Consider the following 23,059-nt stretch of genomic DNA (forward strand, 5'->3'; position numbering starts at 1 on the left):
CAGTTTAACACAGAGATATATCAATATCCAGTTTAACACTGAGATATATCAATATCCAGTTTAACACTGAGATATCTCAATATCCAGTTTAACATTGAGATATATCAATATCCAGTTTAACATTGAGATATATCAATATCCAGTTTAACACAGAGATATATCAATATCCAGTTTAACACTGAGATATATCAATATCCAGTTTAACACTGAGATATATCAATATCCAGTTTAACATTGAGATATATCAATATCCAGTTTAACACAGAGATATATCAATATCCAGTTTAACACTGAGATATCTCAATATCCAGTTCAACACAGAGCAGTACAGCACAGTGGAACACTGAGATATTTTGGAGAGTGATATATAGGAGGGTCAGAGAGAGAGATCAAGTGGACTGGGCGTCTGGTAATCTGTCAGATCCTGTCATAAAACCAACATGGCTGCCTGCCAGACGCTCCCTCCGATTGGAAGATTAACGCTCTGAATTTCATATCAAATTCATTTGTGCCAGCTGGTATTAGTGAACTCAGGAAGTGATAGGGATGGAGGGAGGGAAGGAGAATGAGAGGGGGAGGTTTGGAGGGAAGGAGAGGGGTAGGGGGGTAGGGATTGAGGGAGGGAGAGGGGGAAGTTTGGAGGGAGGGAGAGGGGTAGAGGGGGTAGGGATGGAGGGAGGGAGAGGGGGAGGTTTGGAGGGAGGGAGAGGGGTAGAGGGGGTAGGGATGGAGGGAGGGAGAGGGGGAGGTTTGGAGGGAGGGAGAGGGGGGAGGGATGGTGGGAGGGAGGGAGGGTGAGGGGGAGAGAGAGAGGAGGGAGGGGGAGAGAGGAGTGGAGAGAGAGATGGAGGGGGTAGAGAGAGAGATGGAGGGGGTGGAGAGAGAGAGAGAGAGAGAGAGAGAGAGAGAACACCATTGTAAATACAACCTATATTTATGTTTATTTATTTTCCCTTTTGTACTATTTGCACATCATTACAACACTGTATATAGACATAATATGACATTATTTTGTTAATTTCTATTATTTTGTTAATTTGTATTGTTATTTCACTTTTGTTTATTATCTATTTAACTTGCTTTGGCAATGTAAACATATGTTTCCCATGCCAATAAAGCCCCTTCAATTGAATTCAGAGAGAGAGAGAGGGGGATGGAGAAAGGGAGAGAGAGGGAGGGAGGGATGTGTGGTGGAGGGAGAGAGGGGGTAGAGAGAGCGAGAGAGAGGGGGTAGAGAGAGCGAGAGAGAGGGGGAGGGATAGATGGGGTGGAGAGAGAGAGGGGGAGGGAGGGAGAGAGAGAAAAAGAGATGGAGGAGGAGATAGATAGCAAGATAGATTGAGACAGGACATGTATACCCTCTTTATCTATTCAAACTAATATAGTCCAACTGCCATATTTAGATTGATATCTAATATAGTCCAACTGCCACATTCAGATTGATATCTAATATAGTCCAACTGCCATATTCAGATTGATATCTAATATAGTCCAACTGCCACATTCAGATTGATATCTAATATAGTCCAACTGCCATATTCAGATTGATATCTAATATAGTCCAACTGACACATTCAGATTGATATCTAATATAGTCCAACTGCCATATTCAGATTGATATCTAACATAGTCCAACTGCCATATTCAGATTGATATCTAATATAGTCCAACTGCCACATTCAGATTGATATCTAATATAGTCCAACTGCCATATTCAGATTGATATCTAACATAGTCCAACTGACACATTCAGATTGATATCTAATATAGTCCAACTGCCATATTCAGATTGATATCTAACATAGTCCAACTGACACATTCAGATTGATATCTAATATAGTCCAACTGACACATTCAGATTGATATCTAATATTGTTCGTGTGGTGCTCGGCGGTCGACGTCACCGGTCTTCTAGCCATCACTGATCCATTTTTCATTATCCATTGGTTTTGTCTTGTTTTCACACACACCTGGTTCCAATCCCATTCATTACCTGTTTCGTATTTAACCCTCTGTTTTCCCTCATGTCCTTGTCCGAGATTGTTTGTATGTTTTTTTGTGTCGTGGATTTTGTAGTGGTGAGCTACGGGTATTGTTGCCCATGTTATTTCATTGTACATTTTTGGATTTGGAGTTCGTTGTTTGTTTATTATTTTATTAAACAACTCCAGTGATACCAAGTTGGTTTCTCCTGCGCCTGACTTCCCTGCCACCTACACACACGACGATGACAGAATCTCGGACCATAGATATGAAGTCAGCAGGAGAGAGGACCCCGGACATAAGGGTGGAGGAGCGCTTCCAGGAGAATGAGGAGAAGCTTCACCATCTATGCACCGCCATGGATCGCGTTGTCCAGAATATGGACCGCTGGGAGAGACAGGGAGTTTTCCCAGCGCCTCCACCAGCCCAACCGGGGTCTATCCGGAGCGCCCCTTCTCAACCTGATCCCGGTGGCATCTGTCTATCCATGCCTCAGGGGTACGACAGAAGTGCTGCCACATGCCAGGGTTTCCTACTCAGATTGGACTTTTTCCTGGCCACGGTCCACCCAGTTCCATCTGACCGTGAGAAGAGTTTCGCCCTCGTCTCGTGCCTCACCGGGACAGCCCTGGAGTGGGCCAGCGCTGTGTGTGGAGGAGGAGATGCGGCGTTGGACCATTATGAGGAGTTCACCCGCCGTTTTCGGGCAGTCTTCGACCATCCACCCGAGGGCAGAGCGGTGGGTGAGCGCCTCTACCATCTGAGGCAGGAGACGAGGAACGTCCAGGATTTTGCCCTGGAGTTCAGGACCCTGGCAGCCGGTGCAGGATGGAATCACAGGACCCTGATTGACCATTACCGCTGCAGTCTGCATGAGGATGTCCGTCGGGAGCTGGCCTGCAGAGACACCACCCTCACCTTCGACCAGCTGCTGGATCTGTCCATCCGGCTGGACAACCTGCTGGCTGCTCGCGGACGTCCAGATCGGGGTCTGGTGGTTCCATCCTCCCGCACCCCCTCTCCTATACCCAGGGAACTGGGAGGGAGGGTGCACAGGGAGACCGGAGGGGGTTCCCGCTCGTGCACCATCTGTGGCCACAGAGGTCACACTGCTGGTCGGTGTCGGGTAGGTTCCTCTGGGAATCGAGGTAACAGGCATGGTGCTCTGGCGCCACCCCAGGTGAGTAGGCACCATTCTCATCCAGAGCCCTCTGTTGCACTTATGTTTGTGTCTGTTACTTTTATTGATTTTTTTCCCGCGTTCCCAGCATAAGGCGCTAGTAGATTCAGGCGTGGCTGGGAATTTCATTGATCAAGCTTTTGCTCATAGTTTAGGGATTCCCATTGTACCCTTGGATGTGCCTTTCCCTGTTCACACCTTAGATAGTCGACCATTAGGGTCAGGGTTAATCAGGGAGGCCACAGCTCCTTTGAGTATGGTGACGCAGGGGGGTCACAAGGAAAAAAATTGTATTTTCCTTATGGACACTCCTGCGTATCCCGTGGTGCTGGGTCTACCTTGGTTAATTTGTCATAACCCCACTTTTTCTTGGCCACAGAGGTTCTCTCACGGGGTGGTCGTGAGAGTGCTCAGGTAGGTGTGTAGGGGTTTCCGTTGGTGCTACTACGGTGGAAAGTCCAGACCAGGTCTCTACCGTGCGCATTCCCCCCGACTATGCCGATTTGGCTCTCGCCTTCTGTAAAAAGAAGGCGACTCAATTACCACCCCATCGACAGGAGGATTGTGCGATAAATCTCCTGGTAGACGCTGCACTTCCCAGGAGTCACGTGTATCCCCTGTCGCAAGTGGAGACGGAGGCTATGGAGACATATGTCTCCGAATCCCTCCGTCAGGGGTACATTCGGCCCTCCATTTCACCCGTCTCCTCGCGTTTATTTTTTGTGAAGAAGGATGGAGGTCTGCGCCCGTGCATTGATTATCGAGGTCTCAATAAAATCACGGTGGGTTATAGTTACCCGCTACCTCTGATCGCCCCGGCGATTGAGTTAATGCACGGGGCGCGCTTCTTCACTAAACTGGAACTCAGGAGTGCATATAACCTGGTGCGTATCCGAAAGGGAGATGTGTAGAAGACAGCATTTAGTACCACCTCAGGGCATTATGAGTACCTCGTCATGCCGTACGGGTTGAAGAATGCTCCATCAGTCTTCCAATCCTTTGTAGACAAGATTGTCAGGGACCTGCACGGCAGGGTGTAGTGGTGTATATCGATGGCATTCTGATATACTCCGCTACACGCGCCGAGCATGTGTCCCTGGTGCGCAAAGTGCTTGGTCGCCTGTTGGAGCATGACCTGTATGTCAAGGCTGTGAAATGCCTGTTCTTTCAACAATCCGTCTCCTTCTTAGGATATCGCCTATCCACATCAGGAGTGGAGATGGAGAGTGACCGCATTGCAGCTGTGCGTAATTGGCCGACTCCCACCACGGTGAAGGAGGTGCAGCGATTTTTAGGGTTTGCCAATTACTACCGGAGGTTTATCCGGGGTTTTGGTCAGGTAGTGGCTCCCATTACCTCACTGCTGAAGGGGGGTCCGGTGCGCTTGCAGTGGTCGGCTGGGGCGGATAGGGCGTTTAGGAAACTGAAGGCTCTGTTTACCTCGGTTCCTGTTTTGGCTCATCCGGATCCGTCTTTGCAATTCATAGTGGAGGTGGACACATCTGAGGCTGGTATAGGAGCTGTGCTCTCTCAGCGTTCGGGTACGGCACCTAAGCTCCGCCCCTGTGCTTTCTTCTCTAAGAGGCTCAGCCCGGCGGAGCGAAACTATGATGTAGGGGACCGGGAGCTGTTGGCTATTGTCAAAGCTTTGAAGGCGTGGAGACATTGGCTTGAGGGGGCTAAACACGCTTTTCTCATCTGGACTGACCACCACAATCTGGAGTACATCCAGGAGGCGAGGAGACTGAATCCTCGCCAGGCAAGGTGGGCCATGTTTTTCACCCGTTTCGTGTTTACCCTCTCTTACCGACCAGGTTCCCAGAACATTAAGGCAGACGCACTGTCCCGGCTGTATGACACAGGAGCGGTCCATGGATCCTACTCCCATCATCCCAGCCTCTTGTTTGGTGGCACCGGTAGTATGGGAGCTGGACACGGACATTGAGCGGGCGTCACGTGCAGAGCCCGTTCCCCCACAGTGTCCAGCTGGGCATCTGTACATTCCATCTGCTGTCCGCGACCGATTGATCTACTGGGCTCACACGTTACCCTCTGGTCATCCTGGGATTGGTCGGACGATGCGCTGTCTTAGTGGGATGTACTGGTGGCCCACCTTAGCTAAGGACGTGAGGGTTTATGTTTCCTCCTGCTCAGTGTGCGCCCAGTGCAAGGCTCCTAGACACCTACCCAGAGGTAAGTTACAACCCTTACCCGTTCCACAACGGCCGTGGTGGCACTTGTCGGTGGATTTTATAACAGATCTTCCACCTTCACAAGGTAACACCAGGATCCTGGTCGTTGTGGATCGCTTTTCTAAGTCCTGTCGTCTCCTCCCTTTGCCCGGTCTCCCTACGGCCCTACAAACTGCGGAGGCTCTGTTTACACACGTCTTTCGGCACTACGGGGTGTCTGAGGATATAGTGTCTGATCGGGGTTCACGTCAAGTGTCTGGAAGGCGTTCATGGAACGTCTGGGGGACTTGGTCAGCCTTACCTCGGGTTTTCACCCTGAGAGTAAGGGGTAGGTGGAGAGAGTGAACCAGGATGTGGGTAGGTTTCTGAGGCCTTATTGCCAGGACCGGCAGGGGGAGTGGGCGGCGTTCGTGCCTTGGGCAGAGATGGCTCAGAACTCACTCCGCCACTCCTCCACTAACCTCTCTCCTTTTCAGTGTGTCTGCGCCAGAAAGTTGGCGCAGACCATCACCGCAGTGAGGCCGGGGGACAGGGTCTGGCTCTCGACTAGAAACCTGCCCCTCCGCCTGCCCTGCCGGAACCTGAGTCCGCGGTTTGTGGGGCCGTTTAAAGTCCTGAGGAGAGTGAACGAGGTATGTTATAGGTTAAAGCTTCCCCCCCAATTACCGCATTAACCCCTCGTTCCATGTGTCTCTCCTCAGGCCGGTGGTGGCTGGCCCGCTCCAGGAGGCTGAGGTGCGGGAGGTTCCTCCGCCCCCTCTGGACATTGAGGGGGCCCCGGCGTCTTCCGTTCGATCCATCCTGGATTCGAGATGTCGGGCGAGGGGCCTTCAGTACCTCGTGGACTGGGAGGGGTATGGTCCGGAGGAGAGATGCTGGGTTCCGGTGGAGGATGTGTTAGATCCTTCCCTGCTGAGAGAGTCTCCATCCGGATCGCCCTGCACCTCGTCCTCCGGGTCGTCCCCAAGGCCGGTGTCGACAGCCGCGCGTCGGGGGGGGTACTGTCACGACTTCTACCGAAGTCGATGCCCCTCCTTGTTTGAGTGGTGCTCGGCGGTCGACGTCACCGGTCTTCTAGCCATCATTTTACATTTACATTTTACATTTTTGTCATTTAGCAGACGCTCTTATCCAGAGCGACTTACAGTAGTGAATGCATACATTTCATTTCATGCATTTTTTTTCCTTCTTTTTTTGTACTGGCCCCCGTGGGAATCGAACCCACAACCCTGGCGTTGCACACACTATGCTGGCGTTGCAAACACCATGCTCTACCAACTGAGCCATACTGATCCATTTTTCATTATCCATTGGTTTTGTCTTGTTTTCACACACACCTGGTTCCAATCCCATTCATTACCTGTTGTGTATTTAACCCTCAGTTTCCCCTCATGTCCTTGTCCGAGATTGTTTGTATGTTTTTTTGTGTCGTGGATTTTGTAGTGGTGAGCTACGGGTATTGTTGCCCATGTTATTTCATTGTACATTTTTGGATTTGGAGTTCGTTGTTTATTATTTTATTAAACAACTCCAGTGATACCAAGTTGGTTTCTCCTGCGCCTGACTTCCCTGCCACCTACACACACGACGATGACAGCCATATTCAGATTGATATCTAATATAGTCCAACTGACACATTCAGATTGATATCTAATATAGTCCAACTGACATATTCAGATTGATATCTAATATAGTCCAACTGACATATTCAGATTGATATCTAATATAGTCCAACTGCCATATTCAGATTAATATCTAATATAGTCCAACTGACATATTCAGATTGATATCTAATATAGTCCAACTGACACATTCAGATTGATATCTAATATAGTCCAACTGACATATTCAGATTGATATCTAATATAGTCCAACTGACATATTCAGATTGATATCTAATATAGTCCAACTGACACATTCAGATTGATATCTAATATAGTCCAACTGCCATATTCAGATTGATATCTAATATAGTCCAACTGACACATTCAGATTGATATCTAATATAGTCCAACTGCCATATTCAGATTAATATCTAATATAGTCCAACTGCCATATTCAGATTGATATCTAATATAGTCCAACTGCCATATTCAGATTGATATCTAATATAGTCCAACTGACACATTCAGATTAATATCTAATATAGTCCAACTGCCATATTCAGATTGATATCTAATATAGTCCAACTGACACATTCAGCTGATATCTAAGAAACACACACACACACACACCTCTCTCTAAACAACCAGATAAGCTTGCCTAAGATGCAGCTACACCATCTAGCATACAGTTACTTGATACATAAGCACTCCTTCATAAACATAATCAGACAGACAGTACTCACAGGAAGTCCTGGGTTGTTGACGGTGATGCAGGGGGTTGTTGCTCTCAAGCCACCACTCACTCCATGGTAGTACTTAAAGCAGATCTTAGTCTCAGCTGAGGAAGGAACACACACACAGACGACTTCTATTGTTCTAATCATCCTGAACACACACACAGACGACTTCTATTGTTCTAATCATCCTGAACACACACACAGACGACTTCTATTGTTCTAATCATCCTGAACACACACACAGACGACTTCTATTGTTCTAATCATCCTGAACACACAGACGACTTCTATTGTTCTAATCATCCTGAACACACACACAGAAGACTTCTAATCATCCTGAACACACACCCAGAAGACTTCTATTGTTCTAATCATCCTGAACACACACACAGACGACTTCTATTGTTCTAATCATCCTGAACACACACCCAGAAGACTTCTATTGTTCTAATCATCCTGAACACACACACAGACGACTTCTATTGTTCTAATCATCCTGAACACACACACAGACGACTTCTATTGTTCTAATCATCCTGAACACACACCCAGAAGACTTCTATTGTTCTAATCATCCTGAACACACACCCAGAAGACTTCTATTGTTCTAATCATCCTGAACACACACACAGACGACTTCTATTGTTCTAATCATCCTGAACACACACCCAGAAGACTTCTATTGTTCTAATCATCCTGAACACACACACAGACGACTTCTATTGTTCTAATCATCCTGAACACACACCCAGAAGACTTCTATTGTTCTAATCATCCTGAACACACACACAGACGACTTCTATTGTTCTAATCATCCTGAACACACACACAGACGACTTCTACTGTTCTAATCATCCTGAACACACACACAGACGACTTCTATTGTTCTAATCATCCTGAACACACACACAGACGACTTCTATTGTTCTAATCATCCTGAACACACACACAGACGACTTCTATTGTTCTAATCATCCTGAACACACACACAGACGACTTCTACTGTTCTAATCAGCCTGAACACACACACAGACGACTTCTAATCATCCTGAACACACAAACAGAAGACTTCTAATCATCCTGAACACACACAAACAATCCTTCATAAACATTAACACACACACGCATGACACACACACACTATACTCACGCTCCATGAAGTAAGGTCCAGGCTCCAGCCTCCAGACGATCTGTCCTCTCTGGGTGCCGTTCACCCCGCGGTTCTTAGAGTCCCACACGTTGGCAGGACACGTCTCATCTGGGGAGGGGACACACACAGTCACATCACTGATATAGGCTGTAACAGTGCTGACTTAGGCCATAACACAACTGACAGCCCCATACATTGGCAGGATGTGTAACAGTATCTGATGCTGTAACCTAGTGTAACAGTAGCTGATGCTGTAACCTAGTGTAACAGTAGCTGATGCTGTAACCTAGTGTAACAGTATCTGATGCTGTAACCTAGTGTAACAGTAGCTGATGCTGTAACCTAGTGTAACAGTAGCTGATGCTGTAACCTAGTGTAGCAGTAGCTGATGCTGTAACCTAGTGTAACAGTAGCTGATGCTGTAACCTAGTGTAACAGTAGCTGATGCTGTAACCTAGTGTAACAGTAGCTGATGCTGTAACCTAGTGTAGCAGTAGCTGATGCTGTAACCTAGTGTAACAGTAGCTGATGCTGTAACCTAGTGTAACAGTAGCTGATGCTGTAACCTAGTGTAACAGTAGCTGATGCTGTAACCTAGTGTAACAGTAGCTGATGCTGTAACCTAGTGTAGCAGTAGCTGATGCTGTAACCTAGTGTAACAGTAGCTGATGCTGTAACCTAGTGTAGCAGTAGCTGATGCTGTAACCTAGTGTAACAGTAGCTGATGCTGTAACCTAGTGTAACAGTAGCTGATGCTGTAACCTAGTGTAACAGTAGCTGATGCTGTAACCTAGTGTAACAGTAGCTGATGCTGTAACCTAGTGTAACAGTATCTGATGCTGTAACCTAGTGTAACAGTAGCTGATGCTGTAACCTAGTGTAACAGTAGCTGATGCTGTAACCTAGTGTAGCAGTAGCTGATGCTGTAACCTAGTGTAACAGTAGCTGATGCTGTAACCTAGTGTAGCAGTAGCTAATGCTGTAACCTAGTGTAACAGTAGCTGATGCTGTAACCTAGTGTAACAGTAGCTGATGCTGTAACCTAGTGTAACAGTAGCTGATGCTGTAACCTAGTGTAACAGTAGCTGATGCTGTAACCTAGTGTAGCAGTAGCTGATGCTGTAACCTAGTGTAACAGTAGCTGATGCTGTAACCTAGTGTAACAGTAGCTGATGCTGTAACCTAGTGTAACAGTAGCTGATGCTGTAACCTAGTGTAACAGTAGCTGATGCTGTAACCTAGTGTAGCAGTAGCTGATGCTGTAACCTAGTGTAACAGTAGCTGATGCTGTAACCTAGTGTAACAGTAGCTGATGCTGAAACCTAGTGTAACAGTAGCTGATGCTGTAACCTAGTGTAACAGTAGCTGATGCTGTAACCTAGTGTAATAGTAGCTGATGCTGTAACCTAGTGTAACAGTAGCTGATGCTGTAACCTAGTGTAACAGTAGCTGATGCTGTAACCTAGTGTAACAGTAGCTGATGCTGTAACCTAGTGTAACAGTAGCTGCTACAGACACTATGGTCCCTTTCCTGTTGTCCTTGAGCTGTGTAGGATGACAAACAGACAGTGTGTGACAGAGATGTGTGTGTGTGTAGTAGTGTATCTGTCACTCAGACAGTGTGTGACAGAGATGCGTGTGTGTGTGTGTGTGTGTGCGTGTGTGTGTGTGTGTGTGTGTGTGTAGTAGTGTATTTGTCACTCAGACAGTGTGTGACAGAGATGCGTGTGTGTGTGTGTGTGTGTGTGTGTGTGTGTGTGTGTGTGTGTGTGTGTGTGTGTGTGTGTGTGTGTGTGTGTGTGTGTGTGTGTGTGTGTGTGTGTGTGTGTGTGTGTGTAGTAGTGTATATGTCACTCAGACAGTGTGTAACAGAGATGACCATGATGAATATGTCTCCTGTGTTATCACCCAGTCTCCCCTCAGAGCCACAACTCAACTCACACCATGTCACAATCAATAACGTCTGGACAGGATCCAGGCCAGGGTGACCCACCCACCCACACACCCACACACAGACATGGTTAGGGAGTAACCGATAACATACAATCTAATTTACAAAAAGTGTAACTGTAATGAATTACATTAACCAGCTAAAATATTGTAATCAGATTACAGATACTTTTGAAAAACGACAAAATTACTTCTTGGATTACTTTTAAATTCAGAAAGGAAGCGAAAAAATACATTATGACCCCTTTCTGTTTTCTCAATGACATTCAATTCAGCACCAGGTTTAAGTTTGTTCTACCTGAGAGAGTCTGACTACAAGTCAGAGACCACTATGATGACACACCAACACTATGTTCACACTACCTTACAGAGGCTCTGCATATTTAATGAATAACCCAGGTAATGTCACAATAACTCACTTGTGTCACTTGAAAAATGGCGTTACCTGGAAACCCTGTGGTTTTTCACCAGGCTCAACAACAGAGAGGTGGAAAAAGGAGGAGAGGAAGAGAGGAAGAGAGGAGAGAGAGGGGGATGGAGTGATGGAGGAGGAGAGAGAGGAGGATGGAGTGATGGAAGAGAGGAGAAAGAGGGTGATGAAGTGATGGAGGGGGGAGAGAGAATGGAGTGATGGAGGAGAGGAAGAGAGGAGAGAGAGGAGGATGGAGTGATGGAGGAGGGGAAAGAGGGGGATGGAGTGATGGACGAGAGGAAGAGAGGAGAGAGAGGAGGATGGAGTGATGGAGGAGAGGAAGAGAGGAGAGAGAGGAGGATGGAGTGATGGAGGAGAGGAAGAGAGGAGGAAGTAGTGATGGAGGAGGGGAAAGAGGGGGATGGAGTGATGGAGGAGGAGAGAGAGGATGGAGTGATGGAGGGGGAGAGGGAGGATGGAGTGATGAGGGGGGAGGATGGAGTGATGAGAGAGGAGGATGGGGTGGTGGAGGGGGGAGGATGGAGTGATGGGGGAGGAGAGGGAGGATGGAGTGATGGAGGGGGAGAGAGAGGAGGATGGAGTGATGGAAGAGAGAGAGGAAGATGGAGTGATGGAGAGAGGAGGATGGAGTGATGGGGGAGGAGAGGGAGGATGGAGTGATGGAGGGGGAGAGAGAGGAGGATGGAGTGATGGAGGAGAGAGAGGAGGATGGAGTGATGGGAGAGAGAGGAGGATGGAGTGATGGAGGAGAGAGAGGAGGATGGAGTGATGGAGGAGGAGAGGGAGGATGGAGTGATGGAGGGGGAGAGAGAGGAGGATGGAGTGATGGAGGAGATGAGAGAGAGGAGGATGAGTGATGGAGGAGGAGAGGGAGGATGGAGTGATGGAGGGGGAGAGAGAGGAGGATGGAGTGATGGAGGAGATGAGAGAGAGGAGGATGGAGTGATGGAGGAGGAGAGGGAGGAGATGAGAGAGAGGAGGATGGAGTGGAGGAGGAGAGGGAGGATGGAGTGATGGAGGAGAGAGAGAGGAGGATGGAGTGATGGAGGAGGAGAGGGAGGATGGAGTGATGGAGGGGGAGAGAGAGGAGGATGGAGTGATGGAGGAGGAGAGGGAGGATGGAGGAGATGAGAGAGGAGGATGGAGTGATGGAGGAGGAGAGGGAGGATGGAGTGATGGAGGGGGAGAGGAGGATGGAGTGATGGAGGAGATGAGAGAGAGGAGGGTGGAGTGATGGAGGGCGAGAGAGAGGAGGATGGAGTGATGGAGGGGGAGAGAGAGGAGGATGGAGTGATGGAGGAGATGAGAGAGGAGGATGGAGTGATGGAGGAGATGAGAGAGGAGGATGGAGTGATGGAAGAGATGAGAGAGGAGGATGGAGTGATGGAGGGGGAGAGGAGGATGGGGTGATGGAGGAGAGGGAGGATGGAGTGATGGAGGGGGAGAGAGAGGAGGATGGAGTGATGGAGGAGATGAGAGAGAGGATGGAGTGATGGAGGAGGAGAGGGAGGATGGAGTGATGGAGGAGATGAGAGAGGAGGATGGAGTGATGGAGGGGGAGAGAGAGGAGGATGGAGTGATGGAGGAGGAGAGGGAGGATGGAGTGATGGAGGGGGAGAGGAGGATGGAATGATGGAGGATGGAGTGATGGAGGGGGAGAGAGAGGAGGATAGAGTGATGGAGGAGATGAGAGAGGAGGATGGAGTGATGGAGGGGGAGAGAGAGGAGGATGGAGTGATGGAGGAGATGAGAGAGGAGGATGGAGTGATGGAGGGGGAGAGAGAGGAGGATGGAGTGATGGAGGAGGAGAGGGAGGATGGAGTGATGGAGGGGGAGAGGAGGATGGAATGATGGAGGATGGAGTGATGGAGGGGGAGAGAGAGGAGGATAGAGTGATGGAGGAGATGAGAGAGGAGGATGGAGTGATGGAGGGGGAGAGAGAGGAGGATGGAGTGATGGAGGAGGAGAGAAGGATGGAGTGATGGAGGAGAGGAGAGAGCGGGGAGGCAGGGCAGACGGTAGGTACCGGTAATGGAGCTATGTTGGCTCCAGGTCAGGGGTAGATGGCCCAGGGCCAGAATGATGCATCTCTCTGGGGGACACATCTCAGGTCTTTCCCCCGCCCCGGTCAATACCTCCACACACAGAGCCTGGTGTTGAGAGTGGATGGATCGCCTTTCACTGGCCATCACTCTCTCTACTGACTGCTGCTGACACTATAGTGTTCAGGATGTGTGTATGAGTGAGTGTGTGTGTGTGTGTGTGTGTGTGTGTGTGTGTGTGTGTGTGTGTGTGTGTGTGTGTGTGTGTGTGTGTGTGTGTGTGTGTGTGTGTGTGTGTGTGTGTGTGTGTGTGTGTGTGTGTGTGTGTGTGGCAGTAAGTGCCCTCTGATCGCAGGCTGATGATAATGAGCAGATAATTAAAGAACTGAAGCTGATACCACTATTCACTAGTGTCCAGGATGTACAGAAAACCACTACTCACTACTGTCCAGGATGTACAGAAGTCCACTATTCACTACTGTCCAGGATGTACAGAAAACCACTACTCACTACTGTCCAGGATGTACAGAAGTCCACTACTCACTATTGTCCAGAAGTCCAGGCAGAAAGGCACACAACTGTCTATATAAGGTCCCACAGTTGACCGTGCATGTCAGACCGAAAATCAAACCATAAGGTCGAAGGAATTGTCCGTAGAGCTCCGAGACAGGATTGTGTAGAGGCACAGATCTGGGGAAGGGTACCAAAATATTTCTGCAGCATTGAAAGTCTCCAAGAACACAGTGGCCTCCATCCTTCTTAAATGGAAGATGTTTGGAGCCACCAAGATCTTCCTAGAGCTTGCTGCCCGGCCAAACTGAGCCATCTGGGGAGAAGGGCCTTGGTCAGGGAGGTGACCAAGAACCCAATGGTCACTCTCACAGAGCTCCAGAGGTCCTCTGTGGAGATGGGAGAACCTTCCAGAAGGACAACAATCTCTGCAGCACGCCACCATTCAGGCCTTTATGGTAGAGTGGCCAGACGGGTGCCACTCCTCAGTAAAAGGCACGACAGCCTGCTTGCAGTTTGCCAAAAGGCACCTAAAAGGACTCAGACCATGAGACACAAGATTCTCTGGTCTGATGAAACAAAGATTGAACTTTTTGGCCTGAAAGCCAAGTGTCACATCTGGAACAAACCTGGCAACATCCCTATAGTGAAGCATGGTGGTGGTAGCATCATGCTGTGGGGATGTTTTTCAGCGGCAGGGACTGGGAGACTAGTCAGGATCGAGGGAAAGATGAACGGAGCAAAAGTACAGAGAGATCCTTAATGAAAACCTGCTCCAGAATGCTCAGGACCTCAGACTGGGGCGAAGGTTCACCTTCCAACAGGACAACGACCCTAAGCACACAGCCAAGACAACACAGGAGTGCCTTCAGGACAAGCCTCTGAATGTCCTTGAGTGGCCCAGCCAGAGCCCGGACTTGAACTCGAGCGAACATCTCTGGAGAGACCTGAAAATAGCTGTGCAGCAACGCTCCCCAACCAACCTGACAGAGCTTGAGAGGATCTGCAGAGAAAAATTGGAGAAACTTACCAAATACAGGTGTGCCAAGCTTGTAGAGTTATACCCAAGACTTGAGGCTGTAATCGTTGCCAAATGTGTTTCTACAAAGTGCTGGGTAAAGGGTCTGAATACTTATGTAAATGTGACATCCGTTTTCTATTTTTAATACATTTGCAAACATTTCTTAAAACCTGTTTTTGCTTTGTCATTATGGGGTATTGTGTGTAGAATGATGAGGGGGAAAAAACTATTTAATCAATTTTAGAATAAGGCTGTAACGTAACAAAATGTGGAAAACAAGGCTGGTCATGGCTCACATCAACACCATTATCCCAGAAACTGGGGCCAAGCTTCCTGCCACCCGGGACCTCTATATCAGGCAGTGTTAGAGGAAGGCCCTAAAAATTGTCAAAGACTCCAGCCACCCTAGCCATAGACTGTTCTCTCTGCGCCTAGGTTAGGTCCAAAAGGCTTCTTAACAGCTTCTACCCATAAGCCATAAGACTCCTGAACAGCTAATCAAATGGCTACCCACAATAATTGCATCCCCTCCCCTCCTCTCCTCTCCTGTCCTTCCCTCCTCCTCCCCTCCTCTCCTCTCCTGTCCTTCCCTCCTCTTCCCCTCCTCTCCTCTCCTGTCCTTCCCTCCTCTTCCCCTCCTCCTCCTCTCCTCTCCCCTCCAACCCCCCCTCTTTTGCGCTGCTGCTACTCTCTGTTTATTATCTATGCATAGTGACTTTAACTCTAGCTACATGTACATATTACCTCAACTACCTCAGCTAGCCGGTGCCCCCACACATTGACTCTGTACCGGTACCCCTTGTATTTAGCCTTGCTACTGTTATTTTACTGCTGCTATTTAATTACTTGTTACTTTTATTTTAGATTTTTATATTATTTCACTGTAAGGTCTATACCTGTTGTATTCGACACGTGACAAATATAATTTGATTTGATATGAAAAAGTCAAGGGGTCTGAATACTTTCTGAAAGCACTGTAGCTAATACACACACACACATTATGCACACAAACACAACATTTGCCAGGAGAGGACACACTGACACACACACTGACACACACACTGAGATTATCTCAGCCTGCCTGGCTGAGGTCCAGTGTATTCATCACATGCACTTTCTCACTGCTCATCACATAGTGCCCCCAAAACACACACACACACACACACACACACACACACACACACACACACACACACACACACACACACACACACACACACACACACACACACACCACACACACACACACAGCACCAGGGATAAGTAATTAAACTTGATCGTCAGGGTGAGAAAAGGAAAGCGACAGCGATATGAGAAAGAGAGGAGGAGGGGAAGAGGAAGGAACGGAAGGAGGTGGGAGGCGAGGGGAGAGGAGGGGAAGAGGAGAGGAGGGGAGGCGAGGGGAGGAGGTGAGGGGAGGAGGGGATGAGGAGAGGAGAGGAGGAGGTGAGGCGAGGGGAGGAGGTGAGGCGAGGGGAGGAGGTGAGGTGAGAAGACAGGAGGGAAGAGGTGGAGGGGAAGAGGAGAGGAGGTGAGGCGAGGGGAGGAGGTGAGGCGAGGGGAGAGGAGGTGAGGCGAGGGGAGAGGAGGTGAGGCGAGGGGAGGAGGTGAGGCGAGGGGAGAGGAGGTGAGGCGAGGGGAGAGGAGGTGAGGCGAGGGGAGGCGGTGAGTTGAGGAGGTGAGGCGAGGGGAGAGGAGGAGGGGAAGAGGAGAGGAGGTGAGGCGAGGCGAGGGGAGGAGGTGAGGGGAGGGGAGAGGAGGGAAGAGGAGGAGGGCAGCATGATCCAATGCTCTTATAATCTCAGGTGATGCTGACGTAGTGCTTTCACCTCACTACTCCATCCTCACCCTACCTCCCTCCCTCCCCCCATCCTCACCCTCTCACCCTCCCTCCCCATCCTCACCCTCTCACCCTACCTCCCTCCCCCCTCTCCTCCTCCCTCTCATCCTACCTCCCGCCCCCTCTCTTCCTCCCTCTCATCCTCCCTCCCTCCTCTCTTCCCCGTCCTTGGTCTCCATTGAGGATCTTGTTCTATGATTGATTTGTGTGTTTTTAAAATGTGAAGGTAGCTAAATGAATGTCCAACTTTCTGGGAATGGGAGAATAAAGGACCCCCCTACCCCTTCTTCCTCTGAAGATGGTCTAGTCCTCCCCCTGTGTCTCACCGATGTGGTAGAGTCCGATCCAGTCCGTGGCGTCCACTTCCTCCTTGATGTCCCAGTTGATGATCAGGTTTTGGCCCCGCCCCATCGTGAACTCGTATGTCGACGCAGTCAGCGATGACCTGCTCTCCGAGGTCACCAGATCCGTGTCGCTATTGGCCCTTTGTAGCCCGCCGCCATGACCCTCTCCATGACCTCCGACCCCTGACCGTTCACCAGCTGACCTTTCCCCGCCGTGACCCCTAGGGCCAATGCCATCACCGCCCTGGGCTGAGAGGGAGCGCAGGTTTTCAGGGCTGAGAGTGTAGCGCATGTGGGGGTTGCGCCTCCTCACCACCAGGAGATGCTCACGAGCAGTGGGAGTGGTCGTCATGGTGACCACAGGGGAGGAGGGAGGAGGGGACTGGGGGTGAGAGGGGTGGGGGTGATGGTGATGATGGGGGGAGTGGTGGTGATGGGAGGGGGAGGAAGGGTGGGGGCGGGGGCGGGGGGGGAGGACAGCCGTGGCGAGGGAGGGGCGAATGGTGGAGGTTGAGCAGGGGAGGGGGGAGAACCGTGGGCCTCGCCCAAAGCTGTAGCCAGAGAGGAGGGCCACAGGCCAGGTGGCCACAGCACAGGGCCAGAGACAGCCCGGTAGAGCCTACTAGAACCTAATAGAACACACTAGAACCTAATAGAACATACTACAACCTAATAGAACATACTAGAACCTAATAGAACATACTATAATCTAATAGAACATACTAGAACCTAACAGAACATACTAGAACCTAATAGAACATACTATAACCTAATAGAATGTACTAGAACCTAACAGAACATACTAGAACCTAACAGAACATATTAGAACCTATTAGAACGTACTAGAACCTAATAGAACATTCTAGAAGCTGACACGCTAGCTACGGTCAGTAGAAGCCTCTAGATTCAATACTACTGTCTGGATCCAACAAGCAGCCAAGCCCAGACACAGGTCAGAGGTTAGCTAACACATCTGCACTTGTAAGGAGGTTTTCCCTTGCCATTCCCTTGCCTGCTCTTTGGAAGTCAAAAATAGGTTTACTAAGGTGACTACTGTAAAGCACTTTGTGAGAAATGTTGTTGTAAAAAGGCTTTTATAAATAAAGTTTGATTGAGTGATTGTGGAATTTGAGGCCTGTGATCCAGTCTTCCTATTGGTTGCGCTGTCTGGTCAGCGCTGGTCCAGCCCAGTTTCACTCACATCAGAACATTTAGCTTCACTTCAACACACAGTGGAGTACAACTGGAGTGGTTCAAGATTTCAATCCAGGGATGGGCTGTACCATGGCTCTTACATACAGGCCCTGAGGCTGCATGTTGGGAGGGGGGAGAGAGAGGGAGGGAGGGGATGAGGGGGGGCAAAGCTCCTCTCTCCCCCTCGTCTGTTTGGGGAGGGGTGGAGGGGAAGGATGTAGGATTGTAGTCTGGTTGGAACTAGGGTGGTCTGGGGTAGGATGTAGAGGTTGGCCAACTCTCCTGACCAATGTCTTGTCTTCTTCCAGGTGGAACAGAAAGGGGTGAGAGGGGGGAGAGAGGGAGACTGCAGGCCTGAGGTGGTGGTGGAGGTGAAGAAGGGAGGTTGGACACCTGTGAGAGGAGAGAGAGAGAGGGAGGGGGAGAAAGAGGGAGGGGACGTCAGAGATATAGCATAACGCCCAGGATCAACCAATGACAGGAGAATGACAGGAACAACAGAAGCATTGTTTATCAGACTTGATCACCATCATTGGAATGGCAGCCCTAACAGAACCAGCTAACCCCAGCTTCCTAATCAACGGCAGTCCTAACACTTGATTTGGAACAGAACAAGCTAACCCCAGCTTCCTAATCAACAGCAGCCCTAACACTTGATTTGGAACAGAACAAGCTAACCCCAGCTTCCTAATCAACAGCAGCCCTAACACTTGATTTGGAACAGAACAAGCTAACCCCAGCTTCTTAAAGCAGCCCTAACACTTGATTTGGAACAGAACAAGCCAACCCCAGCTTCTTAATCAACAGCAGCCCTAACACTTGATTTAGAACAGAACAAGCCAACCCCAGCTTCTTAATCAACGGCCGCTGTTTAACCTGAAAACAGTAGCTACAGTGACCAACGGCGTATACAGAACTGATCTACCACTCTAATAAATATTGGACATGTATTTACTAGGTTGAGGGCTGTTGTTCCAGTTCCCCCAATAGCAACAGCAGACAAACCACAGATTGTTTCTTCACTGTAACAGGCAGCCACTGGGTGATGAGGGAGGGAGAGACCCACTGGAGAAAACCCACCTTGTATGACTCCTCTGTTAACACAGTGTTTCAGATCAACCTCCCTCTCTGTTAACACAGTGTTTCAGATCAACCTCCCTCCCTGTTAACACAGTGTTTCAGATCCACCTCCCTCTCTGTTAACACAGTGTTTCAGATCAACCTCCCTCTCTGTTAACACAGTGTTTCAGATCAACCTCCCTCTCTGTTAACACAGTGTTTCAGATCAACCTCCCTCCCTGTTAACACAGTGTTTTAGATCAACCTCCCTCCCTGTTAATACAGTGTTTTAGATCAACCTCCCTCCCTGTTAACAGTGTTTCAGATCAACCTCCCTCCCTGTTAACACAGTGTTTCAGATCAACCTCCCTCCCTGTTAACACAGTGTTTTAGATCAACCTCCCTCTCTGTTAACACAGTGTTTCAGATCAACCTCCCTCTCTGTTAACACAGTGTTTTAGATCAACCTCCCTCTCTGTTAACACAGTGTTTCAGATCAACCTCCCTCCCTGTTAACACAGTGTTTTAGATCAACCTCCCTCTCTGTTAACACAGTGTTTTAGATCAACCTCCCTCTCTGTTAACACAGTGTTTTAGATCAACCTCCCTCTCTGTTAACACAGTGTTTCAGATCAACCTCCCTCTCTGTTAACAAAGTGTTTCAGATCAACCTCCCTCTCTGTTAACACAGTGTTTCAGATCAACCTCCCTCTCTGTTAACACAGTGTTTCAGATCAACCTCCCTCTCTGTTAACACAGTGTTTCAAATCAACCTCCCTCCCTGTTAACACAGTGTTTCAGATCAACCTCCCTCCCTGTTAACACAGTGTTTCAGATCAACCTCCCTCTCTGTTAACACAGTGTTTCAGATCAACCTCCCTCTCTGTTAACAGTGTTTCAGATCAACCTCCCTCTCTGTTAACACAGTGTTTCAGATCAACCTCCCTCTCTGTTAACACAGTGTTTCAGATCAACCTCCCTCTCTGTTAACACAGTGTTTCAGATCAACCTTCCTCCCTGTTAACACAGTGTTTTAGATCAACCTCCCTCCCTGTTAATACAGTGTTTTAGATCAACCTCCCTCCCTGTTAACAGTGTTTCAGATCAACCTCCCGCCCTGTTAACACAGTGTTTCAGATCAACCTCCCTCCCTGTTAACACAGTGTTTTAGATCAACCTCCCTCTCTGTTAACACAGTGTTTCAGATCAACCTCCCTCCCTGTTAACACAGTGTTTCAGATCAACCTCCCTCTCTGTTAACACAGTGTTTCAGATCAACCTCCCTCCCTGTTAACACAGTGTTTTAGATCAACCTCCCTCCCTGTTAATACAGTGTTTTAGATCAACCTCTCTCCCTGTTAACAGTGTTTCAGATCAACCTCCCTCCCTGTTAATACAGTGTTTCAGATCAACCTCCCTCCCTGTTAACACAGTGTTTCAGATCAACCTCCCTCCCTGTTAACACAGTGTTTCAGATCAACCTCCCTCTCTGTTAACACAGTGTTTCAGATCAACCTCCCTCTCTGTTAACAGTGTTTCAGATCAACCTCCCTCTCTGTTAACACAGTGTTTCAGATCAACCTCCCTCTCTGTTAACACAGTGTTTCAGATCAACCTCCCTCTCTGTTAACACAGTGTTTCAGATCAACCTTCCTCCCTGTTAACACAGTGTTTTAGATCAACCTCCCTCCCTGTTAATACAGTGTTTTAGATCAACCTCCCTCCCTGTTAACAGTGTTTCAGATCAACCTCCCTCTCTGTTAACACAGTGTTTTAGATCAACCTCCCTCCCTGTTAACACAGTGTTTTAGACCAACCTCCCTCCCTGTTAACACAGTGTTTCAGATCAACATCCCTCCCTGTTAACACAGTGTTTTAGATCAACCTCCCTCTCTGTTAACACAGTGTTTCAGATCAACCTCCCTCTCTGTTAACACAGTGTTTCAGATCAACCTCCCTCTCTGTTAACACAGTGTTTCAGATCAACCTCCCTCCCTGTTAACACAGTGTTTTAGATCAACCTCCCTCCCTGTTAATACAGTGTTTTAGATCAACCTCCCTCCCTGTTAACAGTGTTTCAGATCAACCTCCCTCCCTGTTAATACAGTGTTTCAGATCAACCTCCCTCCCTGTTAACACAGTGTTTTAGATCAACCTCCCTCTCTGTTAACACAGTGTTTTAGATCAACCTCCCTCCCTGTTAACACAGTGTTTTAGATCAACCTCCCTCCCTGTTAACACAGTGTTTTAGATCAACCTCCCTCTCTGTTAACACAGTGTTTTAGATCAACCTCCCTCCATTCCCTAGCCTGCCTCCTCTCTCCTCCATCCTGCCTTCTCTCTCCTTCATCCTCTCTCATATCTTCCCTCCTCTCTCCTCCCTCTCACTCCCTCGCCCTACCCTCGTCTCTCCTCCCTCGTCTCTCCTACCTCTTCCCTCGTCTCTCTATCCTGCTCTCTCCTCCTCCCTTTTTCCTAATCAGGTTTTAACATCAGTCAATCTGGCCACGCCTGTGAGGGAGAGAGAAACAACAGAGAGAGAGAGAGAGAGAGAGAGAGAGAGAGAGAGGGAGGTGTGTCCAGTTCACAATAACACTGCAGTTAATAACGTGAGGAGAAAGGCCATGTCCCATCATCCCCATCCTGTGAATCCTTTATTAGTCTCCCTCATTACAAGTGTCCTGGTTGGAGGATTCCGGATTTCCTGCTTATACCCTCCTGATTCTGGGAAACATCCAACTGGGATTTCTTCCCGGAATTTTTCAAACCTAACTCCCTCTTAAACATGTAAACCATAAAGCAGCTAAAACTGAGGTGCATTAGTACTAGCAGGCTACTGAGGAAGATATTGATCTCTCTTCCTGTCTAGACTGTGGTTACATTAGTACTAGCAGGCGACTGAGGAACATATTGATCTCTCTTCCTCTAGACTGTGGTTACATTAGTACTAGCAGGCTACTGAGGAACATACTGATCTCTCTTCCTCTAGACTGTGGTTACATTAGTACTAGCAGGCTACTGAGGAACATATTGATCTCTCTTCCTGTCTAGACTGTGGTTACATTAGTACTAGCAGGCTACTGAGGAACATATTGATCTCTCTTCCTCTAGACTGTGGTTACATTAGTACTAGCAGGCTACTGAGGAACATATTGATCTCTCTTCCTCTAGACTGTGGTTACATTAGTACTAGCAGGCTACTGAGGAACATATTGATCTCTCTTCCTCTAGACTGTGGTTACATTAGTACTAGCAGGCTACTGAGGAACATATTGATCTCTCTTCCTGTCTAGACTGTGGTTACATTAGTACTAGCAGGCTACTGAGGAACATATTGATCTCTCTTCCTGTCTAGACTGTGGTTACATTAGTACTAGCAGGCTACTGAGGAACATATTGATCTCTCTTCCTCTAGACTGTGGTTACATTAGTACTAGCAGGCTACTGAGGAACATATTGATCTCTCTTCCTCTAGACTGTGGTTACATTAGTACTAGCAGGCTACTGAGGAACATATTGATCTCTCTTCCTGTCTAGACTCTGGTTACATTAGTACTAGCAGGCTACTGAGGAACATATTCATCTCTCTTCCTGTCTAGACTGTGGTTACATTAGTACTAGCAGGCTACTGAGGAACATATTGATCTCTCTTCCTCTAGACTGTGGTTACATTAGTACTAGCAGGCTACTGAGGAACATATTGATCTCTCTTCCTCTAGACTGTGGTTACATTAGTACTAGCAGGCTACTGAGGAACATATTGATCTCTCTTCCTGTCAAGACTGTGGTTACATTAGTACTAGCAGGCTACTGAGGAACA

At 48.4% G+C, this 23,059-nt stretch overlaps 1 protein-coding gene across 1 annotated transcript in view; it reads right to left on the minus strand.

Annotated features, from left to right (window-relative positions):
- The window catches only part of LOC106574939 (E3 ubiquitin-protein ligase HECW2), a 352,817-nt gene that overhangs the window by 75,902 nt on the left and 253,856 nt on the right, over positions 1–23,059 (minus strand). The window contains exons 2-4 of the mRNA XM_082963122.1: positions 16,969–18,573; positions 8,847–8,954; positions 7,703–7,797 (exon numbers count right to left, since the gene is read on the minus strand). Coding sequence (XP_082819248.1) covers positions 7,703–7,797; positions 8,847–8,954; positions 16,969–17,338 — 573 coding nt within the window. The 5' untranslated portion in view covers positions 17,339–18,573. The remainder of the gene's footprint in view (positions 1–7,702; positions 7,798–8,846; positions 8,955–16,968; positions 18,574–23,059) is intronic.

The sequence above is a fragment of the Salmo salar genome, chromosome 16 (genome assembly GCF_965601325.2).
Source record: "Salmo salar chromosome 16, fSalSal1, whole genome shotgun sequence".
NCBI lineage: Eukaryota > Metazoa > Chordata > Actinopteri > Salmoniformes > Salmonidae > Salmo > Salmo salar.